This window comes from Aulonocara sp. 'chitande type north' Nkhata Bay, linkage group LG9 (genome assembly GCF_057382095.1).
Source record: "Aulonocara sp. 'chitande type north' Nkhata Bay isolate Kocher_YH1m ecotype deep benthic linkage group LG9, A_spYH_male_GT1.1, whole genome shotgun sequence".
Lineage (NCBI taxonomy): Eukaryota > Metazoa > Chordata > Actinopteri > Cichliformes > Cichlidae > Aulonocara > Aulonocara sp. 'chitande type north' Nkhata Bay.
The window spans coordinates 136,933-159,621 of NC_141352.1; the positions used below are offsets into that span (position 1 = coordinate 136,933).

The 22,689-nt window shown below is 45.3% G+C and overlaps 3 protein-coding genes across 9 annotated transcripts in view; 2 read left to right on the top strand and 1 right to left on the bottom strand.

Annotated features, from left to right (window-relative positions):
* Positions 1–22,689, bottom strand: part of LOC147321344 (NLR family CARD domain-containing protein 3-like) — a 77,847-nt gene that overhangs the window by 20,468 nt on the left and 34,690 nt on the right. For all 7 annotated transcript variants that reach the window (XM_086305262.1, XM_086305266.1, XM_086305264.1 and 4 more), the window contains exons 10-11: positions 16,903–16,981; positions 16,540–16,741 (exon numbers count right to left, since the gene is read on the bottom strand). In XM_086305262.1, the coding sequence (XP_086161388.1) occupies positions 16,540–16,741; positions 16,903–16,981 (281 nt within the window). The remainder of the gene's footprint in view (positions 1–16,539; positions 16,742–16,902; positions 16,982–22,689) is intronic.
* LOC147321345 (uncharacterized) lies at positions 205–2,756 on the top strand. Its single transcript, XM_086305268.1, has one exon. It carries the CDS (start codon positions 205–207, stop codon positions 2,671–2,673), a length of 2,469 nt encoding a protein of 822 aa, XP_086161394.1. The 3' UTR covers positions 2,674–2,756.
* LOC147321346 (uncharacterized) lies at positions 5,137–7,141 on the top strand. Its single transcript, XM_086305269.1, has 2 exons — positions 5,137–5,902; positions 6,359–7,141. The coding sequence occupies exons 1-2, from the start codon at positions 5,401–5,403 to the stop codon at positions 6,871–6,873; spliced, it is 1,017 nt and encodes a 338-aa protein (XP_086161395.1). The 5' UTR covers positions 5,137–5,400; the 3' UTR covers positions 6,874–7,141.

Consider the following 22,689-nt stretch of genomic DNA (forward strand, 5'->3'; position numbering starts at 1 on the left):
TAAAAGTGAATAATGAAAGAGGCTTGGTTAAGTCTTGACACACTGCGTTGGCTGTGTGTCTTACCAAGCAGATCACAAGGAGACAGTGACCCTGGGAGGAGCGAAAGTATTTCTGAAAGCTAACAGGCAGACATTGCGGAGTGATCCAGAAGGAGGAGCCGTAAAACGTCACAAAAAAGGGAGGTAAGCTTGTGTTTTAGGATAATGGCTGACGGCCCGAACACGACACCTACTGGGCACAGAGGCTATAAGCCTCTAAAGGAGCAGCAGCAACAGTTAAAAAAAGCTATTCGCTTAGCTTCCCCTGGATCAACAAAGTTAGCTGAGAAGGAAGGCAAAGCAATGGAAGCTGAGCTAAACAAGCTTATTGCTTCCCAACAGAGAGGGCTGGATGACAAAATAGCCCTAAGTCTTGTGCTCAAAATAGAAGGAGAGAGATGTGAGCAGCAATTGGAACAACTACAAGCCGAGGCAGAGAAACGTTCAATTAACTGGAAGATTAAACAACAAATCAAGAAACTACAGCAAACTCATGCAAAGTGTTGCAAGTGGATGTTCTTGTGGAATGGAGCATCTTCCTGGATGGAGGAGGATGACACACCTGAAACAGAAGATATGGAAAGCATAATGGAGGCTTTGAAACAACTGAAAGACCAAAATAAGAAGCTGGAAAACCAAATGAAGAACTGGATTCCAAAACCAGGAGATGCTAACAAGTATCACACAGCAGAGATTCTTCCTTGGGCCACATTAACATCTAATGCCGTAGGACGACAATATGTCATGCCTGTAATGACCCTCAGAGGAGGACAAGTTCAAGGCCCCGATGGACAGACGGCAGTGGTTGTGGGAGGAGTAGCTGATGTTGAATACACCAGAGCACCACGGGTGTTTCATAATGAAGGGCCTATGACAGTTAAATGTCAGTCCCTGAATGGGGAAGGGAAAGAGATAACATCAGCCGCAGAGGAAGGCTTGCCTTTGCCTTCTTGTTCACATGAAGGAGGAGACAGGCCAAAAGCCGAAGCATCAAGAGAAAGCCTGCCAGACCAGACTGGAGAAGCGGATTGGACCCCAACAAACGAGGAAATGATTTCACCGGTGGAAAGGATGGCACAACCGGCTTTCATCGGACTGCCAACACCAGCAAGAGAAGAGCAGGCCCAAACCAGGTCAAAACACTCCAAAGCAATGGCCAAGTCAGACACATGGGCAGGAGAAGTATTCGGACGAATGCTGGAAGCCCCGCAAGGGCTATTGGAAGTATTAAATACACTGAAGATCGTAAAGGACAAAATGACCAAAAGCATGGCAGAAGAGGAGAGCGACAAAGATTCATCTACCACAGAGGAGGAAGAAGATGATGAAGATAACGACAGAGGAGGAGTCGCGTCAGAACCAAGTATAGCCAGGAATCTTAGGTCAAGACAGGTGAAAAAAGAGCAGGGACAGAGAAGGCCTATTTTTAAGAGTTCAAAAGGCAAGGGAAAATTGGGACAGTGTAAAACTGTGACCAAAGCAGAAAAAGCTGCGGGTACTCATTATAATTTGCCTTTAGTGGCTGGTGCAAAAAATGAACCAGTGTACCGCGCATACAAAGTAAGAGATTTGGAGGCATTGGTTAAACAGCTTCCACCTATAACTGGGGGAGGAGCAAGGTGGTTGCGTGAATTAGGCAGACTAACAGAAGGAGAGGAGCTTGCGATTGGCGATTTTCGCGCCATTTCTGCGCGGTGTATGCTCGGTGGTGGGCTAGCAGATGTAGAGGCTATAGCTCGCACAACTCACCATGCAAATGATTTGCCTTACCATGAAGTGCAATGTGCTTTGTCTGACGCAGTCCGTGAAAAGTACCCAACCCCTAATACAGGAGCCATACCTAAAATAATTTGGGACCCCCAAAACACACCTAGAGAGTTTTTAGAAAAAGCCAGAGATCAGTGGTTGTTAGAAACAGGTACCCATCCGGGTAGAGAAGGTGAGCATCGGGCATGGTTTCGCTCAGCGGTGCTGGCAGGGCTGCCAAACCAGGTCACAGAAGATCTACAGAAAAACCCAGATTTTGCCGTAGCAGATTCGGTGCAGTGGGAAAGACACGTCTCACATCGTTTGCAGCTGGAGCAGGACAGGGCGAACAAGCAGAAAAAAGAGTTGGAGGAGGCACAAGCGTCTCTACTCAAACTACAGTTGGTGGAGGCCAGAAACAAAGCCAGCGAAAAGAAAAAAGAGGAAAAAGAAAAAACAGAAAAAATTATGATAGTTGCGACCCAGCCTGGTCCTGGGCCTGAATGGCCAGATAGTGGCCCGGGTCCCTGCACTAATGACGGATGGCCCGCCAATGCACCAAGGCAGAACCAACCCACAGGGAATTGGGGAACCGGTGGATCGTACAGAGGGCGTGGTGGCTCAGCGGGGGGAGTACAAAGAGCTCGTGACACGGGGAATCTCAGCAGTGTGCCTTGGAATGTCTGTTGGAGGTGTGGAGCAGAGGGTCATTGGAGCAGAAATTGCCCAGAACGTCGTCAGAACAATCAAAGAAGAGGCTACCAATCCCAGGCACGTGGAGCTCCGAGAGCAAGAGATGGCTCTAGGGGAGCATATCAGGCCCCAAACCCGAGTGCAGCACCAGCCGCGCAGTATCCAGTGGCTGACTGGAGGGAGGACCAGTACTGAAGGGACCCGGAGGGACCAAACAGTATGGTGGTGGCAGATCCCATGCTGTTAATGACTATAGAAGGGACAGAATTGCCCTTCTTAGTAGACACTGGAGCAACATATTCAACCTTGAGAGCAGCACCAGACAGTGCAACGTTGTCCTGCCACACAGTGAATGTGGTGGGTTTTTCCGGGATCCCGACAACTCTGCCAGTGACTGACCCAGCTTTGACAAAGCTGGGCAAGCAGACTTTGAAACACAACTATGTGGTGTCATCGCAAGCGCCAGTAAATCTTATGGGCAGGGACCTGCTCGTGAAGTTGGGCGCCACAATCACATGCTCAGCAGATGGATTATCTGTGACTCTGCCAGGGGGCCAGCATTTTCCGTGCCTGGGAACAAGTTCAAAGACTCAATATCTGCTCCAAGACTGTGAAAGAGCAAAAGTCAACATCTACAGGGGGAGACTAGTGAAAGAGGATGTTCTGAGGCAATTTCAGCTGTGGAGACCCTGGATAATGAGCTTGGCAGTTTACTCCCCTCCGCGCGACCCTTACCACGTTACCCTGTTTTATGATAAAGAGAATGACGACACCTATCGTGAATTATTTCAATCTGATCTTGAAGGTCAGACGTGGAATGTGCAAACACATGACATCTACATCGGACTAGAAGGGGTAGCCGCGGCTGTGAAATTAACTGATGAACAACTGCCTTGGTACAATGTGGAAGAAAATTCAACCCCTCACATTACATTGGCGGTCCACCAAGGTCATGGTGCAGGTGATCTAGGTCCAATGGTCAGGCGAGCACTGGACGACACAGGGTGGCAAAGAACCCAAATTCCTAACTTATCTTATGCTCCAAATTGTAAAACCTATCGCATAACTTGTGCCTGTGAGGATACAGTGATCTTGGAACATAAAGAAATTTCAAAAACACATGGTGAGGAGTGTGTAGATCATCCTCACGCAGTTGCTGGACTGTCGAATCTGCCTGACAGTCTATGGTCAAAAGGGCCCACGGATGTTGGCCTAGCTAAGTGTCCTCCTGTCTTGTTCCAGCTCAAGTCACACACACCAATCAATAGACCACAGTATAAACATAAACCTGAAGCAGAGGCAGGAATTACAGAAACAATAGAAGGCCTGCTAAGGGCCGGGGTGTTAGAGCCCCCTCACTCACTGTGGAACACACCAATTCTACCAGTGGAGAAACATGGAACAGGAAAATACCGTATGGCACATGATTTGAGAGCCATTAATGAAATATTGCTCTCTACTACTGCACCGGTACCAAATCCGTACACAGCTTTATCAGCTATCACATGTGACCAAAAGTGGTTCACGTGCATTGACCTGGCAAATGCATTCTTTTGTCTTCCTCTGCATGAGTCACTCAGAGACATTTTTTCATTCACATACAGAGGCCAACAACTCAGATACACACGTTTGCCGCAAGGCTTTGCACTTTCTCCAGGCATTTTCAATCAGGTGCTTAAAGAAGCCCTGTCGTCATGTAATTTGCCTAATGATTGTGCATTAATACAATATGTTGATGATCTTCTCATTGCAGCCCCGTCAGCAGCGGATTGTTCAGCGGCATCGTTCGTTGTGTTAAATAGGTTGGCGGAATGTGGCTTTAAAGTAAGTAAAGACAAGCTGCAGTTAGTTCGCCCTGAAGTGACCTTTTTGGGCCGGGTAATCGCACACAAATCAGTGGGTTTGATGAACACACACAGAGACCAAATTTTGACACACCCAAAACCGCGAACTGTGAGAGAAATGCTTTCTTTTCTTGGTTTAACAGGTTACAGCAGGCAGTTCATTCCGGATTATGCAGGAAAAACTGCCCCTTTAAGGGGCCTAATGAAGCAAGTTGGTGTTCGAAACTTTAAGGCTGAGTTGCCTTGGACGCCTGAAGCTGAAGCCGCATTTATTAGGGTAAAACAGGATTTGTCAAGGGCCTCAGATTTAGCCACACCCAATTATGATGAGCCATTCTATTTAGATGTTTCTGAAACAAACTCAATTGTAAATGGAGTGTTGTTTCAGAAAAAAGGGGGGGGTAGAGAAGTGCTCATGTATGTTAGTGTAAAACTACATCCAACAGAAGCAAAGCATCCTACATGTACACAATATGCAGCAGGGGTCGCTAGAATTATCCAAAAAACAGCACATGTAGTGAGAGAACACCCACTAAAAATACTCACTACACATAGCATAGTGGCATACGTAAATTCACAAGCATTTTGTATGTCACCACGGGCACAACAGAGACTGAGCAAAGTCTTAGAGGCCCCAAATTTGACATTCACACATGAAGGAATTAACATGGCAGATTTAATGGGTGTAGGGGAACCACATGACTGCGCCAAAAGAGCACAGATCGAGGAAAAGATTAGAGAAGACCTGAAGGCCGAACCCATACCGGGAGCTGAGGACTGGTTCACCGATGGATGTTGCCACCGAGACGAAGGAGGACTGAAAGCAGGGTATGCGGTGGTCTGCAGAGTAGAAGGAGATTATCAGGTCAGAGAGTCAGGAAGGATTGAGGGAAAGCAGTCGGCCCAGAGAGCTGAAGTGATAGCCTTAGCTCGAGCTTTGAGACTAGCCAAGAACAGGAGAGTGAACATCTACACCGATTCGGCATATGCGTTTGGAGCAGCGCATGTGGAGCTGCCTCAGTGGAAAAGAGCAGGATTCAGAACAGCAACCAATGCACCTATTTCCCACAAACATGAAATGGAGGAACTGGAAAAGGCCTTGGCTGACCCAGAGGAGGTGAGCATTATAAAATGCAAAGCTCACTCCCAAGGAACCAGTATGGTGGAAAAAGGAAACCAGAGAGCAGACGAAGCCGCAAAGGAGGCCGCAGGCTACAAAGGACAGAGACAAATGATACAGGTAACATCAGAAGAAGAGATACCTGTTGACCTGATTGAGGAAGTTAAACGGGCCCAGGAGGAGGCATCCCCAGAGGAAAAGGGGGTGTGGAAAAACAAAGGAGCCTGGCAGGATGGACATTTGTGGAGGGGGCCAGACGGGCGCCCCGTGCTGACAGCCAAAATGGCAGAACAGAAGGTGGATGAAGCCCACGGACTTGCCCACGTGGGGAGAGCCCAGATGGAAAGAAATTTGTGTCATTGGTGGCATCCTGAGCTGCGAGGAATGATAAGGGAGAAGGCCAGGATGTGCTTAATCTGTGGGGCACACAATCCTAAGCCAGCAGTAAAACCGGAAGTGGGTAAGTTTCGGCCCCCTGAGAGGCCGGGAGAGGAGATTGTTATTGATTTCACTGATATGATTGATTCCGGGCCGGGCGGTGTAAGATATTTGTTAGTGTGTGTTGACGCTTTGACCGGCTGGCCAGAGGCCTGGGCTACAAAAAAGGAGGATGCTAAGACTGTCATTAAGTGTTTAATCAATTATTACATTCCCCGTCATGGGTTCCCGAAAAGAATTAGATCAGATAATGGAACCCATTTTAAAAATCAAGATTTGGAAAAAGTAGAAAAAATGTTGGGCGTCCAGCATAAATTTGGAACGGTCTATCATCCTCAGTCTCAGGGGAAAGTAGAAAGAATGAACCTAAATTTGAAAAACAAATTGGCAAAAATCTGCGCGCAAACAGGGCTAAATTGGGTCGCAGCCCTGCCGGTTGCGTTGATGACCATAAGATGTTCTGTTAATCAATCCACAGGTTTTACACCATACGAGCTGCAAACCGGGAGACAGTTTCCGGCACCTTGGACGGTGGGCTCGGGTGAACGGGACAAAAAGGGGAACCGGTCCCACGCAGACTACTGGAACGAGCTAAAGGCGCTAGTGTCCAGTTTCACGAAACAGGCGGCTTGTAAAGGGCCCACAGGAGAAGGAGAGGTCCCGGACGCGAAAACAGTGTGGCTGAGAGTCATCAAACGAAAGTGGAAGGAGCCCCGCTGGACTGGTCCATATGAGGTATCGGCTCGGACGGCGACAGCGGTCCAACTGAAGGGGAAAGGCGACACCTGGTATCACTGGACGCAGTGCGCAGCTGCGCACGAGGGCTTGGTGAGGAAGGATCAATCTCAACTCGACGCAGGTGAAATTGAGCGGCACAATAATCCCTCACACCTGTGCAACGGACCGACCGGTAGTCTACCTGGAAGGTCGAAGAAAGAAGAGCAGCCAAGGAGGAGATCGCCGCGCCAACGAAAAGGAGCGGTACCACACTGAACACCTAAAACAAGAGAGAGGCTCTGACAAAGGGCTTTGAACTTTTTACTACACCATAACATTCACATACCACCATGCCATCACAACAATTAGACACTGGTGATGAAAGAAGAGTCTCAAAAGCCATCACAATGTTTAAAATTATTATGAGTTTGATGTTAACTATGTTGCTAATCATGGCTATTTGTTTTTTGATTTGTTTGTTGCAGACCGACCCGGGAAACCAGTCTGAGCACGGAGGCCATGCCAGTCCGGCGTTGTTTGATACACCAAGGACATCACGCGTGGTCCATAGTGATTTAAGGTTGCGGGCAAGAGTGAAGCGCGAGGTCTCTGGTAAAAAGGATGAGTGTCTCAGCACATATGGTGGTTTAGAATTAGATTATGTGATTGGCTCCACAACTTCCTTTACGTTTGATCTGTGTGATGTTGTTAATTGCAGGGACGTCGGCAGTGCTTGGAGGGGATACAATGTGTGGGTCTGTTGGGATTATTCAGTGAGTACGCACTGTGAGAGGGGAAATCGTCCATATGACAGCTGGTGCCGTAATTGGGACCAGGTAAGGGGTTACACTGGGCAAAATTGGGAACCGTTAGAATCAGGATTAGAAAACGGGCTTAAACTACAGAGGGATTTTAGCCCCTCTGGAAACGCGTTAACTTTATCATTGGGGAATTGGGATCGCAAACAATCTATGTATTTAATTTTGGGGGTGGAAATAGCGGGGGTTGATCCAAAAGGGTTAATTAAAGTTAATTTCCTAGAAAAAACTAATCGCGTACCGTCAGGTAGAGAAGACATAACAATTCGTGTGATTTCTACTCCCACCAGCTCTGTTGCATCTTTTACAGGGCAGGAGGGGAGCGGGTCATCGGAAGCTACACCAGAGGAGCACGAACCAAGAGAGAGGCGAGTAGTGTCGGTGGACTACACCACCCTGAAACCTCAGGATTTGATTGAACGCGCTACCGGGTTCAGTGACAGTAACATCTGGCTGGACTGGATAGCCCAAAATGCTAGAGAACAAAAAGTGGCTAATTGTGTAGCCTGCGCTTCAGCAAGGCCGCGTTTATTTATAGAGCCTGCACCTCTGCATCCAGAGGATCAGTGGGGCTATAATTGTATGTTGCAAATAACTAGAGGAGCTGTGAATACGGGGAACTGCACTGTGTTGTCCAGTCTATTTCCCCCTATTGGCAAGCTCACGCAAGTAGGGCCGTTTATGCCCCGGAAAGATAATTATACGTGCTTTAAGTTTACCACAGATAAAGTTAAATATCGGTTGGGGGAAATTGACCCCAGTTGGTGTTCGGTCACCCAGATTGGGAGGACCACCAACAATGTGAGTGATGCAGCCACCCTAATTGGGACTTGGGCTAGGAGCGGGCTGTATTACTATTGCGGGCACAGGACTCTACTGGTACGTGTTCCTCTTGGGAGCGTGGGGACGTGCGCGATGGTGAGACTAGGAGCGCCACTTATGCTAATCGGAAATAAGGTAAAATCAATTCCCTCACACAATACGCGCACTTTGGCAGCCAGGCGCAAAAGACACATTTTGAGAAAGAGAGGAATACAAAACACAAATGCTTATGACCCTAGAATGAATTCCCCCACCTGGATCGACTACATTGGAGTGCCCAGGGGGGTTCCAAATGAGTTTAAACTTGTTGACCAAATAGCAGCCGGGTTTGAAAATATTCCAATAATTTCTGCTTTCTTTCCAGTGACTCCAAACAAGAATGTAGATAGGATTAATTATGTTCATTACAATGTACTGAGGCTCTCTAACCTGACCAGAGACGGATTGGAGGGGCTAGCGGAGCAGGTGGGTCCGACCTCGTTAATGGGAGTGCAGAATAGAATGGCCCTTGACATGTTGTTAGCGGAAAAGGGGGGCGTGTGTGCTATGTTTGCCGACCAGTGTTGCACCTTTATTCCAAACAATACTGCTCCAGATGGGTCGGTAACCAAGGCTCTGGAGGGCCTAAAGAGCCTTTCTGAAACTATGCATGATCACTCCGGTGTTGGTAATCCGTTAGAAGGCTGGCTGACCTCAGTGTTCGGACGGTGGAAGGGGGTCATCGCTTCGGTCATGTTTGCTTTGTCTATTGTGGTGGGTATTATGGTTATTTGTTGTTGTCTCATCCCTTGTGCCAGACGAATGTTCAAAAGTATGTCTGTGAAGGCAGTGGACCCTGGAGTCATTACTCCAATGTCCATGATGCCAATGATGCATGTGGAGCTGAATGTGTAGGCCAAGGAGGGACACAACTGTTTGTGACCTCTGGATTCTCCAGAGGTCAACAGAGGGAATTGTAGAATAAGGAGGGGATGTTTTTCTCATTATCATTTAATATTTTAATATGCCATTATTAGTTCATTAGAAGTATATAACCAGCTTTGCATTAAGCATAAATTGAAGTTTTTGATCTTACATTATTCTTTGTATTACAGTGATGGTGATAACTTTAGTTTGATCTTTTCTTACGGGTACCAGAATAATAACATGATTTTCCATTGCAGATGTAACCATGATCATTCCATACACATTGCAGTTTGTTGCTCATTCTAGAGTTGTGCTCAAGGTAATTAAAGGTTAAAAGCTACAGCCAGTGCGAGTCTGGCTGATCTATGGAGGGCAAAGGCTTTGAGCTTGGAAGGCCGCACGCGCTTACACAGCACTTATAAGATGTCATTCTTGGTGATTTTGTGCTTAGTCATGTTTTAATATGTTTTAAGTAGAAGTAGCTGATCCAGCAATATTCATTTAATATTATATACTTGATTTAGAGCAATACACACTGATGGTCTTAATAAATGAAAGAGTCCTTGTAGTTGCCATGTTGTGTCTCAGCAGGGTACAGACGGTTCCAGGAGAAGGGGGGCAGTTAGCGTCTGCCCTCGGGAAGGAGACAATGTTATTCTTTGTGTTAAATAAAATTGTCAACATTGATTGTATTACACCTGTCACTACGCATGAGGGGGCGTTCTAATACCCTGATTTCATAAAACTATGGAAATGTGTTTTTTGAGATGAGATCTGAGACTGTCTGCATACAGTGTCCATCTCCCACGTGTGTGATCATTAAATCATCGTTTGACTCAACCCGACCGGACCAGTGTTGTTATTGTGGGTTTTTCCTCTGGTGTCCATCTCCAATATTTTTGAACCATAACAGTGTGGATAATTTTGCTGGGAAAAAACAGCAGAAGAGGGGCGCCCGAAGAGTAAACTTTCAAAAGTAAGTACTGAATATTATGTCACTTATTTATGTGCAAATGTTTAATAGCGAAGCACATTAAAACATTACTGTTGGCCACATGTCGGCAAAGTTATGTGACATTATGTCAGAATCAGAATCAGAATCAGAAAGGGTTTTATTGCCAGATGTTGAGCAGGTTTACAACATTAGGAAATTGCTGCGGTGCTTCAGTGCAAACATACTGTCATAAAAATATAAAAATAAGAATAAGAATTAAAAGTGCTAAGTGGATACATGATATATACATGATATATACATGAGTGCAGGTGGTGATCAGTGCCAAACATGGAATGATGCAGTGAACACAGCGTAGGGTCATGTGTTAGTGGTGGGAACAGTCATATGGTTATTGTTCATGTGTCCGACAGCAGAGGGGAAGAAACTGTTCTTGTGGCGAGAGGTTCTGGTGCGAATGGACCGGAGCCTCCTGCCTGAGGGGAGCAGGTCAAACAGACTGTGTCCAGGGTGAGAAGGGTCAGCTGAGATCCGAGCTGCACGCCGCAGTGTCCTGGAGGTGTACAGGTCCTGCAGAGATGGGAGTCTGCAGCCAATCACCTTCTCAGCAGAGCGCACAACACGCTGCAGTCTCTGTTTGTCCCTGATAGTGGCTCCAGCGTACCACACAGTGATGGAGGAGGTGAGGATGGACTCGATGATTGCAGTGTAGAATTGCATCATCGTCCGTGTTGGCAGGTTGAATTTCTTCAGCTGCCTCAGGAAGTACATCCTCTGCTGGGCTTTCTTAATGACGGAGGTGATGGTGGGCTCCCACTTCAGGTCCTGGGTGATGGTGGTACCCAGGAAGCGGAACGAGTCCACAGAGGTGATGGGGGTGTCAGTCAGGATGATGGGGGGGAGTGGAGCTGTGTGCTTCCTGAAGTCCACAATAATCTCCACTGTCTTCTGGGCATTCAGCACCAGGTTGTTGTGGCTGCACCAGGACACCAGACGTTCAACCTCCCTCCTGTAGGCAGACTCATCCCCGTCCGAGATGAGTCCGATAACGGTGGTGTCATCTGCAAACTTGATTAGCTTGACAGACTGGTGGGTGGAGGTGCAGCAGTTGGTGTACAGGGAGAAGAGCAGAGGAGAAAGAACACAGCCCTGAGGGGAGCCGGTGCTGATGGTCCGGGAGTCCGAGACATTCTTTCCCAGCCTCACATGCTGCTTCCTGTCCGTCAGGAAGTCAGTGATCCACCGGCAGATGGGATCAGGCACATTCATCTGGGAAAGCTTGCCTCGGAGATGGTCTGGAAGGATGGTGTTGAAGGCAGAGCTGAAGTCCACAAACAGGATCCTGGCGTAGGTTCCTGGGGAGTCCAGATGCTGCAGGATGAAGTGTAGGGCCATGTTGATGGCGTCATCTACAGACCTGTTGGCTCTGTATGCAAACTGCAGGGGGTCCAGGAGGGGGGCCGTGAGGGTCTTGAGATGGGAGAGAACTAGGCACTCAAATGACTTCATGACCACAGATGTCAGAGCCACGGGTCTGTAGTCATTTAGTCCAGTGATCCTAGGTTTCTTGGGGACAGGGATTATGGTGGAGGACTTGAAGCAGGCAGGCACATGGCATGCCTGCAGTGAGGAGTTGAAAATGCCAGAAAACACTGGGGCCAGCTCGTTTGCACAGTGTCTGAGGGTGGCAGGAGACACACCGTCTGGGCCGGGAGCTTTTCGAGCATTCAGACTCTTAAACTGCTTCCTCACATCTGCTTCATGAATATGAAGAGTTGTGGTGGGAGGAGATGGTGTGAAATCCTCTTTTGTGTGGGGTGAGGAGGGGGGTGTTGCAGGTGAAGTGATTGAAGGTGGTGATGGCTCTATGGAGGGGGGAGAGGTGGGGGAATGAGTGTCCAAAGTGTCTCTATTGTTGGGGCCGTTGGAGGTGTGAAGGCTGCCTGATGGCTCGTCAAAACGACAGTAGAAGTCGTTAAGGGTGTTGGCTAAGAGCAAGTCATCAGTGGAGTGGGGGGTTTTAGGCTTGTAGTTGGTGATATTCCTAAAACCTTTCCACACAGAGGCCGAGTCATTCTCTGAGATCTGCTGCTGCATCTTCTCAGAGTGCTGATGTTTAGCAATGTCCACTTCTTTAGTGAACCTGTACTTGGCCTCTCTGTAGCAGTCCCTGTCTCCGCTTCTGAACGCCTTTCTCTTTTCCAGCCACAGCTTTTTGAGTTTAGGAGTAAACCAGCGTTTGTCATTGTTATAACTCACCCTGGTGCGTGATGGCACAATGCTGTCCTCACAGAAGTAGATATAGGAGGTGACAGTGTCCGTAAACTCGTCCAAGCTGTTAGAAGCATCCTTCATTGTGTCCCAGTCTGTAGACTCCAAACACGTGCGAAGCTCCTCCACAGCCTCGTTGCTCCACAGTTTTTTAGTCCTCACGACAGGTTTGGAGAGCTTCAGCCTCTGTCTGTACGCGGGGATTAGGTGGATCATGACGTGGTCAGAAAGTCCGAGTGAAGCGCGGGGCACCGCACGATAGGCCCCGCTGATCGTACTGTAACAGTGGTCTAATGTCCTCTCCTCTCTGGTCGGGCATTTAATATACTGCTTGTATTTGGGAAGCTCATGGCTCAGATTGGCTTTGTTAAAGTCCCCAAGAGCAATGATGAGAGAGTCCGGGTATGTCCGCTCCGTGTGGAGAATCTGCTCCGCGAGTGCGCACTGAGCTGCCTGCGCATCCGCATCTGGCGGGATGTAAACAGCGGCCAGGATGAATGAAGCAAACTCCCGCGGAGAATAAAACGGTTTGCAGTGAATGAAAAGGTATTCCAGAGAGGAAGAGCAGTGCTGAGCAATCACTGTTACATCTGTGCACCAGCCACTATTAATGTAGAAGCAGACACCTCCACCTTTGGTCTTACCAGAGAGAGAGGCCTGCCGGTCAGCGCGCAGCAGATGAAAGCCCTCCAGCTTGAGCGCGCTCTCCGGGATGTCCTCACAGAGCCACGTCTCCGTAAAACATAACACACAGGAGGAGGCAAAGTCTCTGTTCATGCTTCTCATCAGGGCCAGTTCGTCTGTCTTATTCCTGAGTGATCGTACATTGGAAAGGAAGATCCCAGGAAGAGCGGTTCGCAGTCCGCGTCTCCTCAAACGCACGAGTGCGCCGGCTCGCTTCCCTCTCTTTCGGCGTCTCGCTTTCCTGGTCAGAGTCAGCAGTAAATCTGCCGCAGATGCGACAAATATTGGAAATAAATCCACAGGCGTTGTAGTCCTGTAGTTAAGGAGCTCTTCTCTGGTGTACGAATATCCAGAGGAGTGCCCAGACACAGAAGAAATGCACAAAAACAAAACAAAAGTAACGCACTGAAGCACCAGGGCACCAGGGCGACCATCCGCGGCGCCATCTTGGTTATTACTAACTTGGTTTTAAAGCCTTTACTTATAAAATATACGCGATTCAATAGTTGACCTTAATCTTACAGAGAATGTGATGATTTCATGGATATTTAAAGTAAGCACTGAGAGAAATTTAGTAATGCCAACATATTAAAAGAACAATATTTGTCTCTTATATGTAATACATTCATATATACAGTGTCAAAGAAACGTGTCTTTGAGTGAAGATTTAAGGTGACAGGAAATATAAATAAATGCAGTTTGAATCTTTACTGAAGTTCAGTATTTGAAACAGAGTTCATTCACTGCTGAAATAACTAATAATGATTGATATAATAACTTTAATATTGGCCATATTATAGTTACATTACCAAAGTAAGATGACTTTAGTCTCATGAACAACATTAGGTAATTGTTATTTACTAGCTAATCTTAAAATGACTGTTCATTACAGAAAGGAAGTGTCATGATCCTGGGCCATGTTGGCCCAGCAGTCTTAGTATTCATGTCTTTTTGTATTTTGTTCCTTAATTGATTTCCCCTTGTGACTTTTATACCCTGTGTGCCCCTCTATGTATCTGTGAGCCCTCGTCTCCCCTCATGTTTTATTCCATGTTTTCCCCAGCCTGTTATGTCTGTGTTCTCCCCGTGCTCTCTCTCCTCCTGTCTGAACCTCTGTGTACTTCCTGTTTTAGATTAGATTAGATTAGATTAGATAGAACTTTATTAATCCCTCGGGTGGGTTCCTCTGGGAAATTCGATTTCCAAAAAGCACAGCACCGACAGAAGTTTCAGAGTTACAGAATATTATATATATCTATATATCTATATATATCTATATATATCTATCTATCTATATATATCTATATATATCTATCTATCTATCTATATATATATATATACACACACACACACACACACACACATATATAAATAAAATATACGAAGGGGATAAATAGAATAAATAGGAATAAAAGATAAAAATACAAGTGAATTGCACATTTCAAGTGTTGAGGTCTATTGCACTGTTGACTATTTACAAAAGTATTGCACAAAAGGTATTGCACAGTGAGGTGAAGAGGCACTACAGCTTAGTTGTTCCCCCCTCCTTTGTCCTCCTGTTTCCCCTCCCTCTCCCCTCCAGAGAGGAGTTAAACAGTCTGATGGCGTGTGGGACAAAGGAGTTTTTAAGTCTGTTAGTTCTTGTCTTTGGGAGAAGCAACCTGTCACTGAACAGACTCTTCTGGTTGTTAATGGCCGTGTGCAGAGGATGCCTGGCATTGTCCATAATGTCCATCCATTTTACTTTGACAGTCTCCCGTCAGTGTTGCATTTACTCCGGCCGTGTCTTCTTATGATTGTCAGTGTCACCTGTTCCCCGTGTGTTCCCACTTCCCTCCTTAACCCTCTGTGTATTTATGTCTGCGTCTCCCTCAGTTCGGTGTTGCGTTCTCCCTCATGCTGTGTGTTTCTACCTGTAGTTCCCTGTGTGTTTTGTTAGAGTCTTCCCAGTTTAGATTTTGTAGAGTTTTTGTGTTCAGCAATAAAAGCTGCCATTTTGAGTTCAGTCCTGTCTCCAGTGAATTTGCGCTTGGGTCCTATTTCCTGCCTGCCACACAGCCTGATCATGACAGGAAGCCCAATAATCATGATTTCACAGTCCCGTGGTCTCAGCCTCAGATACTTATCAAATCAAAGCTCATGTAGAAACAAACAAACACATGAACAAAAGGTTTTCTCCTTCATTTCTGTCAAATAATACTTTATGAAACGTTTCCATTAGTATCATGGTTGCTAGGCAACCTGTGCCATGCAATGGAGGCTAGATCGTCCCATTTCACAAGCCTCGCACTTGTGGCTTTAGCGGTCTTTGAGTATGCGGCCCTTGTGGACCGTTAAGGCTGCGTACTTTAAGGCTGCACTGCCCAGGTTGTACCCCGCCTCTCGCCCTATGACAGCTGGGATAGGCTCCAGCGCCCCCCGCAACGCTGAGAAGGATAAGCGGAAACAAATGGATGGATTGATGGATGGAGAAAACACAACGATATAAGGTAGTTACACTTAAAGTTAATGGTTTACATAACCCCATTAAAAGAAACAAAGCTCTTGCTAAAATGAAACTATAAAAAAAACAAGATATAATTTTCTGGCAAGAAACACATCTTTCTGTCACTGAGCACAAAAAACTGTGTAAAATGGGGTTTAAAAATGTGTGTTATTCCTCACATGTAAAAAAACAATTGTACAGGAGTGACCATCTTGTTGTCTGACTGTCATGGTCCTGGGTCAGTGACCCAGTTTTTTGAGTTTTCTACTTGTACTTTTGATTTTATCATGGATTACGACTGTTTGTGTTTTGGCTTCTGTCCTAGTATTTCTAGCTCCCTAGTTCTATAATACTTCCTGAGTTCTAATTCTTAGGGTTTGTCATTTGGTTTCCCAGTGTTAACCCTGTGCTCTTCTGTCCCACTGTTACATCCTCCAGGAGGATGCTGGTTTTCTTCTCTCAACTAACTCCTTATGTTTTGGCTAGGCTCCACCTCCTCTGTTCTGATTGGATGCTGCACACAGAATCCAGGTAATTGTCAATCAGCAGAGAATTACTTAAGGCCTTTGGAGCTGTGTTTCTGGGCCCTCTGGACATTTTGATTGCCATATCTGTACAGGCTTTATTTGGGCCAAATAGAAACCAAGAATAAAATGTCAGCTGACATTACAACTGCAAAAACACAAGGGTGGATTTGCTCTGCCATATCTTGAGGACTATTATAGGGCTTCACAGTTATGAGTGATGATTGGATGGTGTGATGCAATGTGTTTGGCTAAATGGAAGGAGATAGATCAATCTTACCTAATGTTTTGTGAAAAAAAAACCTACCAATAAAAATAAAATGTTAAAAAAAACAATTATAGATCAAACAAGCAAGCGAAACACTAAAGGAAATGTTAAATGAGAGATATGAGTTCCGCCTCACTAGGCTATTCCATAATTCAGTAATATTGTAGGGGCCAGATTGAAAGCTTTAAGGGATTTGACGTCTGGGCTCTTACTTCTCTGCAGACAGTCAGCCAGCTCCTCCTGCTTCATTTTCCTCAGGAAGTTCAGGGTGATCTTCTCAAATGCCTCTCTGCTGCTCTTCTGCTCATCATCCTCACTCTGAAACTCCAAGCACTGGGAGTTATGTGGACACAGAACCTTCTGGATCTTTTTCAGCTCGTTCTTCACAAAAGTGATGATGTTATCCTCCAGCAGCTGGAATGGAATACTTTATGAATGACTCAATCAGGCGGAAATCATTGAGCCAAACAGCAGATCTATGTTGCACACACTGACAAGCCACTCGTTTACAAAGAGCAGCATGGAGATGACTGTGAACTGATTAGAATAAAAGTAGTTGTTGTACATATACAGACCTTAAATATGGAGTCCAGGTGTGTTTGATGGTGCTGGGCAGACTGATCATTGGGAACCTCTGAGCTCTGCTGGTCCACTCTGTGGAGGAACCATCAAGAATTTCTTCAAACCAGTCAGAAATATTTTGACTGTTTAGATTTGATTGGTAAGGTATGGCATCAGATTGGCTGGATTGGGTGATGAGCTACTTGAGAAACAATCAGAAATTTGTAGAAACAAGTGAATACAAGCACAGAACACATCAAGAAGTTTTCTGCTATGCCAATGACAATCAAGCGGATCAGTATGGTAAAGCTACAATGATCGACTTGGTAAAATTAATCTTTGGGCATTTTCCTTGGACTTCAGACAATAATTCTGATTGCTACAGTGCCGACAGGACAGGCAAAAAAATAATTATGTCTAATTAATGTGAAGTCATTACTGTTATTATATATCATGTCTGTGTAGTTTAGTATAGAGTGGCTTGAGTGCCAATTAGCAGCACTCTATGAAAGGCTGTTACTTATTTTCAGAGGCTGTCACTGGATCCATCAGCTTAAATTCATTTTAATTTCTGCTTCATGTAATTTAACTCGCTACAGCTGCTGTACAACATGCCAACATATTCATTACTTTAAATCCATCATAGTACAACAAACTAACGTGTTTGTCCTGCACTAACCTGCAGAGGATTTTAATGCAACCTTTAAGGAACACAAAGTTACACCTCAGTGTGTTTTGTAGGACATTTCAGAATATGAAGAAAAACTTTACATCATCTGATTAAACACGCCAGGACTTATACGTTTTAAATTTCCAGATTCCATCCACACCAACCTTTTCTTTTCCTCTCCTGTATGTCTTACATCCATTCCATCTCATTGAAGTTAGCTCTCATTGCCTGCTTTTGCCTCTTTCATTTCTTGGTGACTGATTAAGATTGCCTGTGTTTCATTTCGTTTTCATATTTTATGTTTTTTCACACATGGTACAGCAGTAATTCTTTTCCTATAAGCAAACCTTCCTTTCAAAAGTAACACGGTTTCTATGCATGAAAAGAGACAGGAAGAACAATAAATTCTTATTAACACCTGTCCCCTATCTATAATACAAGTAGGCACTTACAACCAAAATACACTCTGGCACTATTCTGTACACAGCAAAACAAAACAAATAAAACAATATACTCAACAATGAACAATGCCACTAAATATCAAACTATAGGATAATTTTTTCTACACTTAACTTGTGTTATTTTCAGCTTCTTCATATTTGTTTATCATTTTATTCTTATAGCACATTTTAAATTGAAAAACATTTGTGCAACCCTTAAGATTATCATGGAGAGAATTCCACACTCTTATGCCGATGATTGTTGGACACATTTGCCTTTGTGTGGTCCGAGCAAACTGATGCTTAAATTAAAAATTCCTTCTACTCTCCCCATTTTCTGAACACAATACAAATAATCTTTGTAACTTAAGAGGTAATGTTTTATTTTTTTAATATTCAAGATTCAAGATCCTTTTATTTGTCACATACGTAATTTTGTGGAAAATCTTGAATAAACTGCAACAACCAGGTGAAGGTAGCTTTCAAGTGAGGTTTATTAAAAAAAAGAAAAGACTGCAGTGGAGAAAATGTTCAGAGCAAACACCAAACTATTTTCTGAGGATGGACACTGCCCTGAACCATTTTATACCTTACCAGAACACTCTCAAACAAAGAACATTCCACAGCACATCATATATCTCTATACCTTCAATCCAGCTCATCCTTGCTCCTCTCCCACTCTAAGAAAAGTTACGACCACCCATCACCTCCCTAAGAGCAGGATGTTCTGGAGATCTTCAAGTCTACAATGCACCCTCTGTGAGGTGTAATGAAACCTGAGGCCCACTTGTGAGAACATTCCACATGTATGTATACAAAGAGGCGTCAGGAGTGATTTTGCTATACTAAGGTGATGTAATTAAAATATGTGATCAATACATAAAAATAAAGAAATTTCCAGTATAGTAACTATACAAGAAAAACATAAATGGTAAGTAGATATATACAAAGAGGACATTATGTGTAATATGTGTATGAATTTTATACATTAAGTTAAAAAGCATAAAACAATCTGGAAATTTACAGTTCCAAATTTGAGAATGTACATTGTGTGAGTGGGGTGTTAAAGTGACTTGTGCGACAATGGAGTCAGAATGATGAGGCATGAAATGGGAATATGTGAGTCCTGTCTCAGTCCGTTGGGGTTGATGGTGGGGGGTGTGGGGTGGGAGGATGGATTGATTTAACTCACGGATGGCCTGAGGGTAGAACCTCCTCTTGAGTCTCTCTGTTCTTGTCCAGATGGTGCAGAACCTTCTGCCACCTGTATAGAAAGTCCTGAGGATCACTGGAGAGACCCTGAACTTCCTCAGTTGTTGTAGGTGGTACAGGCTCTGCCTAGCCTTTTTGGACTGGATCTGAATGTGGGCAGACCATGTCAGATCTGAGGAGATGTGGATACCCATATACTTGAAGTACTCTACCCTCCCCACTGTAGCTCCATTGATGATAATGGGTTTTAGTCTCTTTGCTTACTCCTTCTGAAGTCCACCACCAGCTCCTTGGTCTTGCCAATGTTCAGCTGGAGGTGGTTTTCCTGGCACCACAATGCCAGATTCTTCACTTCATCCATGTAGGCCACGTCATCATTGTTAGAGATGGCGCCCAACACCACTGTTTTGTAAGCAAACTTCCCAATGGTGTCGAAGCCATGGGTGGCCATGCAGTCTGAAGTGTAGAGGGAGTAGAGCAGTGGCAAGAGGACAAATCTCTGTGGCGCTTCCATGTTGATGGTGATGTTGTCGGAGATGCACCTACGTACCCTCACTACCTGAGTTCTGCCAGTGAGGAAGTCCAACACCCATGCACACAGACGGCTGTTGAGTCTCAGATCCCGCAGCTTTCTAAACACTCTGCTGGGCACTATTGTGTTAAATGCTGAACTGTAATCAACAAACAGCACTCTCACATAGTCACCCTGTTCCTTGTCCACATGGCTAAGGGTGGTGTGCAGGACATGGGTGATGGCGTCCACCATGGATCTGTTGGGTCTGTAGGCAAACTGGACTGGATCTGTGGTGTTTGGGATGGATATAGAGATGATGTTTTTCAACAGCCTCTCGAAAATGTTCACTACCTCCGAGAGGTCAGTGCAACTGGCCAGTAGCCATTCAGGCAACAGGGCACAGGGATGATGGTGGATCTCTTGAAACATGTGGGGACCACAGACTTATCCAGGGACTTGTTGAAAATCAAATGAACACACGTGCTAGCTGGTCGGCACAGCACTGCAGCAGATGGCCGGTGATGCCATCTGGTCCTGCCAGATGTTGTGCTGTGCGATGCTGCTCGCCAGTCCCTCTCTGATGACGTCACCATCCTCAGTTGTCAGGCAGTTATTAGCATTAGCCACCTGGCTTACCTCGAAGCTGGTGTAGAAGTCGTTCAGCTACGTTGATGAAAGCAGAGTTGGCGGTGATCGGCGAAGTGTCCCTGGCTTTATAATCTGTGATTGTGCGTAGTCCATGCCACATGCTCCATGTGTCGCCCTGGTGGAAGCAAGACTCCACACACTCCCGATACCGGCGTTTGGCATCCCTCACCCTGAGCCGCACGCCGTATGAAGCAACTTTGTACGCGCACTTCGCCAGTGGCGAGATCCGCATTGTAGGAGGCAGTCCTGGCGTTCACTGCAGCACGGATCGATCTGTCCACCCATGGCTTCTGGTTCAGGAACGTCATGACTCTCACAGTTGGGATGATCTCCTCCACCAGCATGGAAATAAAGCTTACTGCTACATCTGTAAACTCATTAATGTCGACTGCACGTGCTCTGAACATGTCCCAGTCTACGTTGTTGAGCCCATCCTGTAGCATAGCTTCTGACTGAGCAGGCCAGCATTTCACCTTCCTCATGGTTACTTCACCCCTCCGCATGTTTTGTTTATACTGAGGGATGAGGAAGATGGCATTGTGATCAGACTTCCCAAAAGCCGGGTGTGAAACAGCCTTGTAGCCCTGCTTGTATGCCGTGTAGCAGTGATCTCCCCTCGTCGGACACATGCCATGTTGACAAAAGTTCAGCACACATGTCCGAGGTTTGTTTTATTAAAGTCTCCTGCTACAATGAAGGCTGCGCCGGGTTCTTGTTTTGAAACACATTCAGCACATCATGTAGCTAAGACAGAGCCATACATGTGTCCGCTTGGGGTGGGATAAAGACCACTGTGGCGATTACCAAGGTGAACTTACGGGGCAGGTAAAAAGGGCGACACGTTATACGCTCAGGTATTCCAGATGTGGAGAGCAGCCGCTGGAAAGAGTAGAGATGCCTGTCCATTGTTGTTGGCCTCACCATGTACTATCACAATCAAAACAATTTCTGTTTACCATGAGACACACTCCTCCATGTTTGGTTTTGTTTGACTCTGCCATTCTGTCCGCACGGAGCACAGAGAATGACTCCAATGGAGTTACGGCCCGATCCGGCACGGTGGGGGTCAGCCACGTCTCAGTGAAGCACAGAATGTTGCAGTCCCTCATGTCTCATTGGAAGGTGCCTCTTGTCTTCAGATCGTCTAGTTTGTTCTTCAACGATTGAATGTTAACTAGCAGGATACTGGGCAGCGGTGCGCCTGCTGCCTCAGTCTCTTCCGAACACCAGCACGTTTGCCTCGGCGCTTCTTTGTTCTTTGCCTCGGGTGAGCGTCCAACAGAATAACTCAAAAAGGGTAAAAATAATGAAAAATATACTATTCGCATTGTTTTGTAATCTAATATATATCTAACCTTACTCACAATGTAAATATTTTTGGCCATCTTTTTTTTAGCATGTTCAATATGTTTTTGTTCAGACCCAAACTAATTTGCAGTTTGAAGATGCACAATGAAACAATAGCTTCTCTTAGATGACCGTCAAATAAAAATTTTTTTTAAAAAAACTGTTTGAAAACGTAGTAGAAGTTCAGATATCAATTCAATTCAATTCAGTTTTATTTATGTAGCACCAAATCACAACAACAGTCACCTCGAGGCACTTTATATCGTACAGTCGATCCCTAAATCTAAATGTTAAAATCTAAATATTATATTTAGATCTAAACCTAAATATTAAATCTAAATATTATATTTAAATCTAAATGTTAAATGTTAAATCTATATGTTATAGGAAACTAAATATTTAACTAACATGCAAATTTATTGCACCAGTCAACGGAAAAACCAAAATAAAGGTTTTACAAAAACCACCGGCGATAATGTGTGCCGGTAGGTCAGGGTTTTTTCTGCTCTCCCCTGATGGTTACTTCTCACCGCCATAAGCTGCTTTGCTACGTGCCCACCAGCATGTCCAGCGATTTAGCTGAATACATCAGAAGAGACGTTATGTTGGCCATCCAAAGGTTCAGCAGTAGTGTACCCTCAGCAGCTGCAGTCTCCAATTCACAATCGCTGCAGCACATGTCCAGCTAAATTGCTGGACATGGTTGATAAAGGTTCATTCTGTTCATCTGCATGTTTTCAGTGGGATGAATGTTTCGTCGCTCATCTAAGTAAATTCTTCAGTCTCAGCTGATTCCAGGTTTCCCCAACCTTATAAATAGTATATTTGAGCGATAACTGAAACCAGCGAACTGAAAAACGGGCTGAGAGGTCATTTCCTTGATCATTAATATGCAAATTCTCATTACCACTGATCACCAACTACTGATCAAAGACTATTAAACAGTGTTTGAGAGAATGATGTGTTTGCA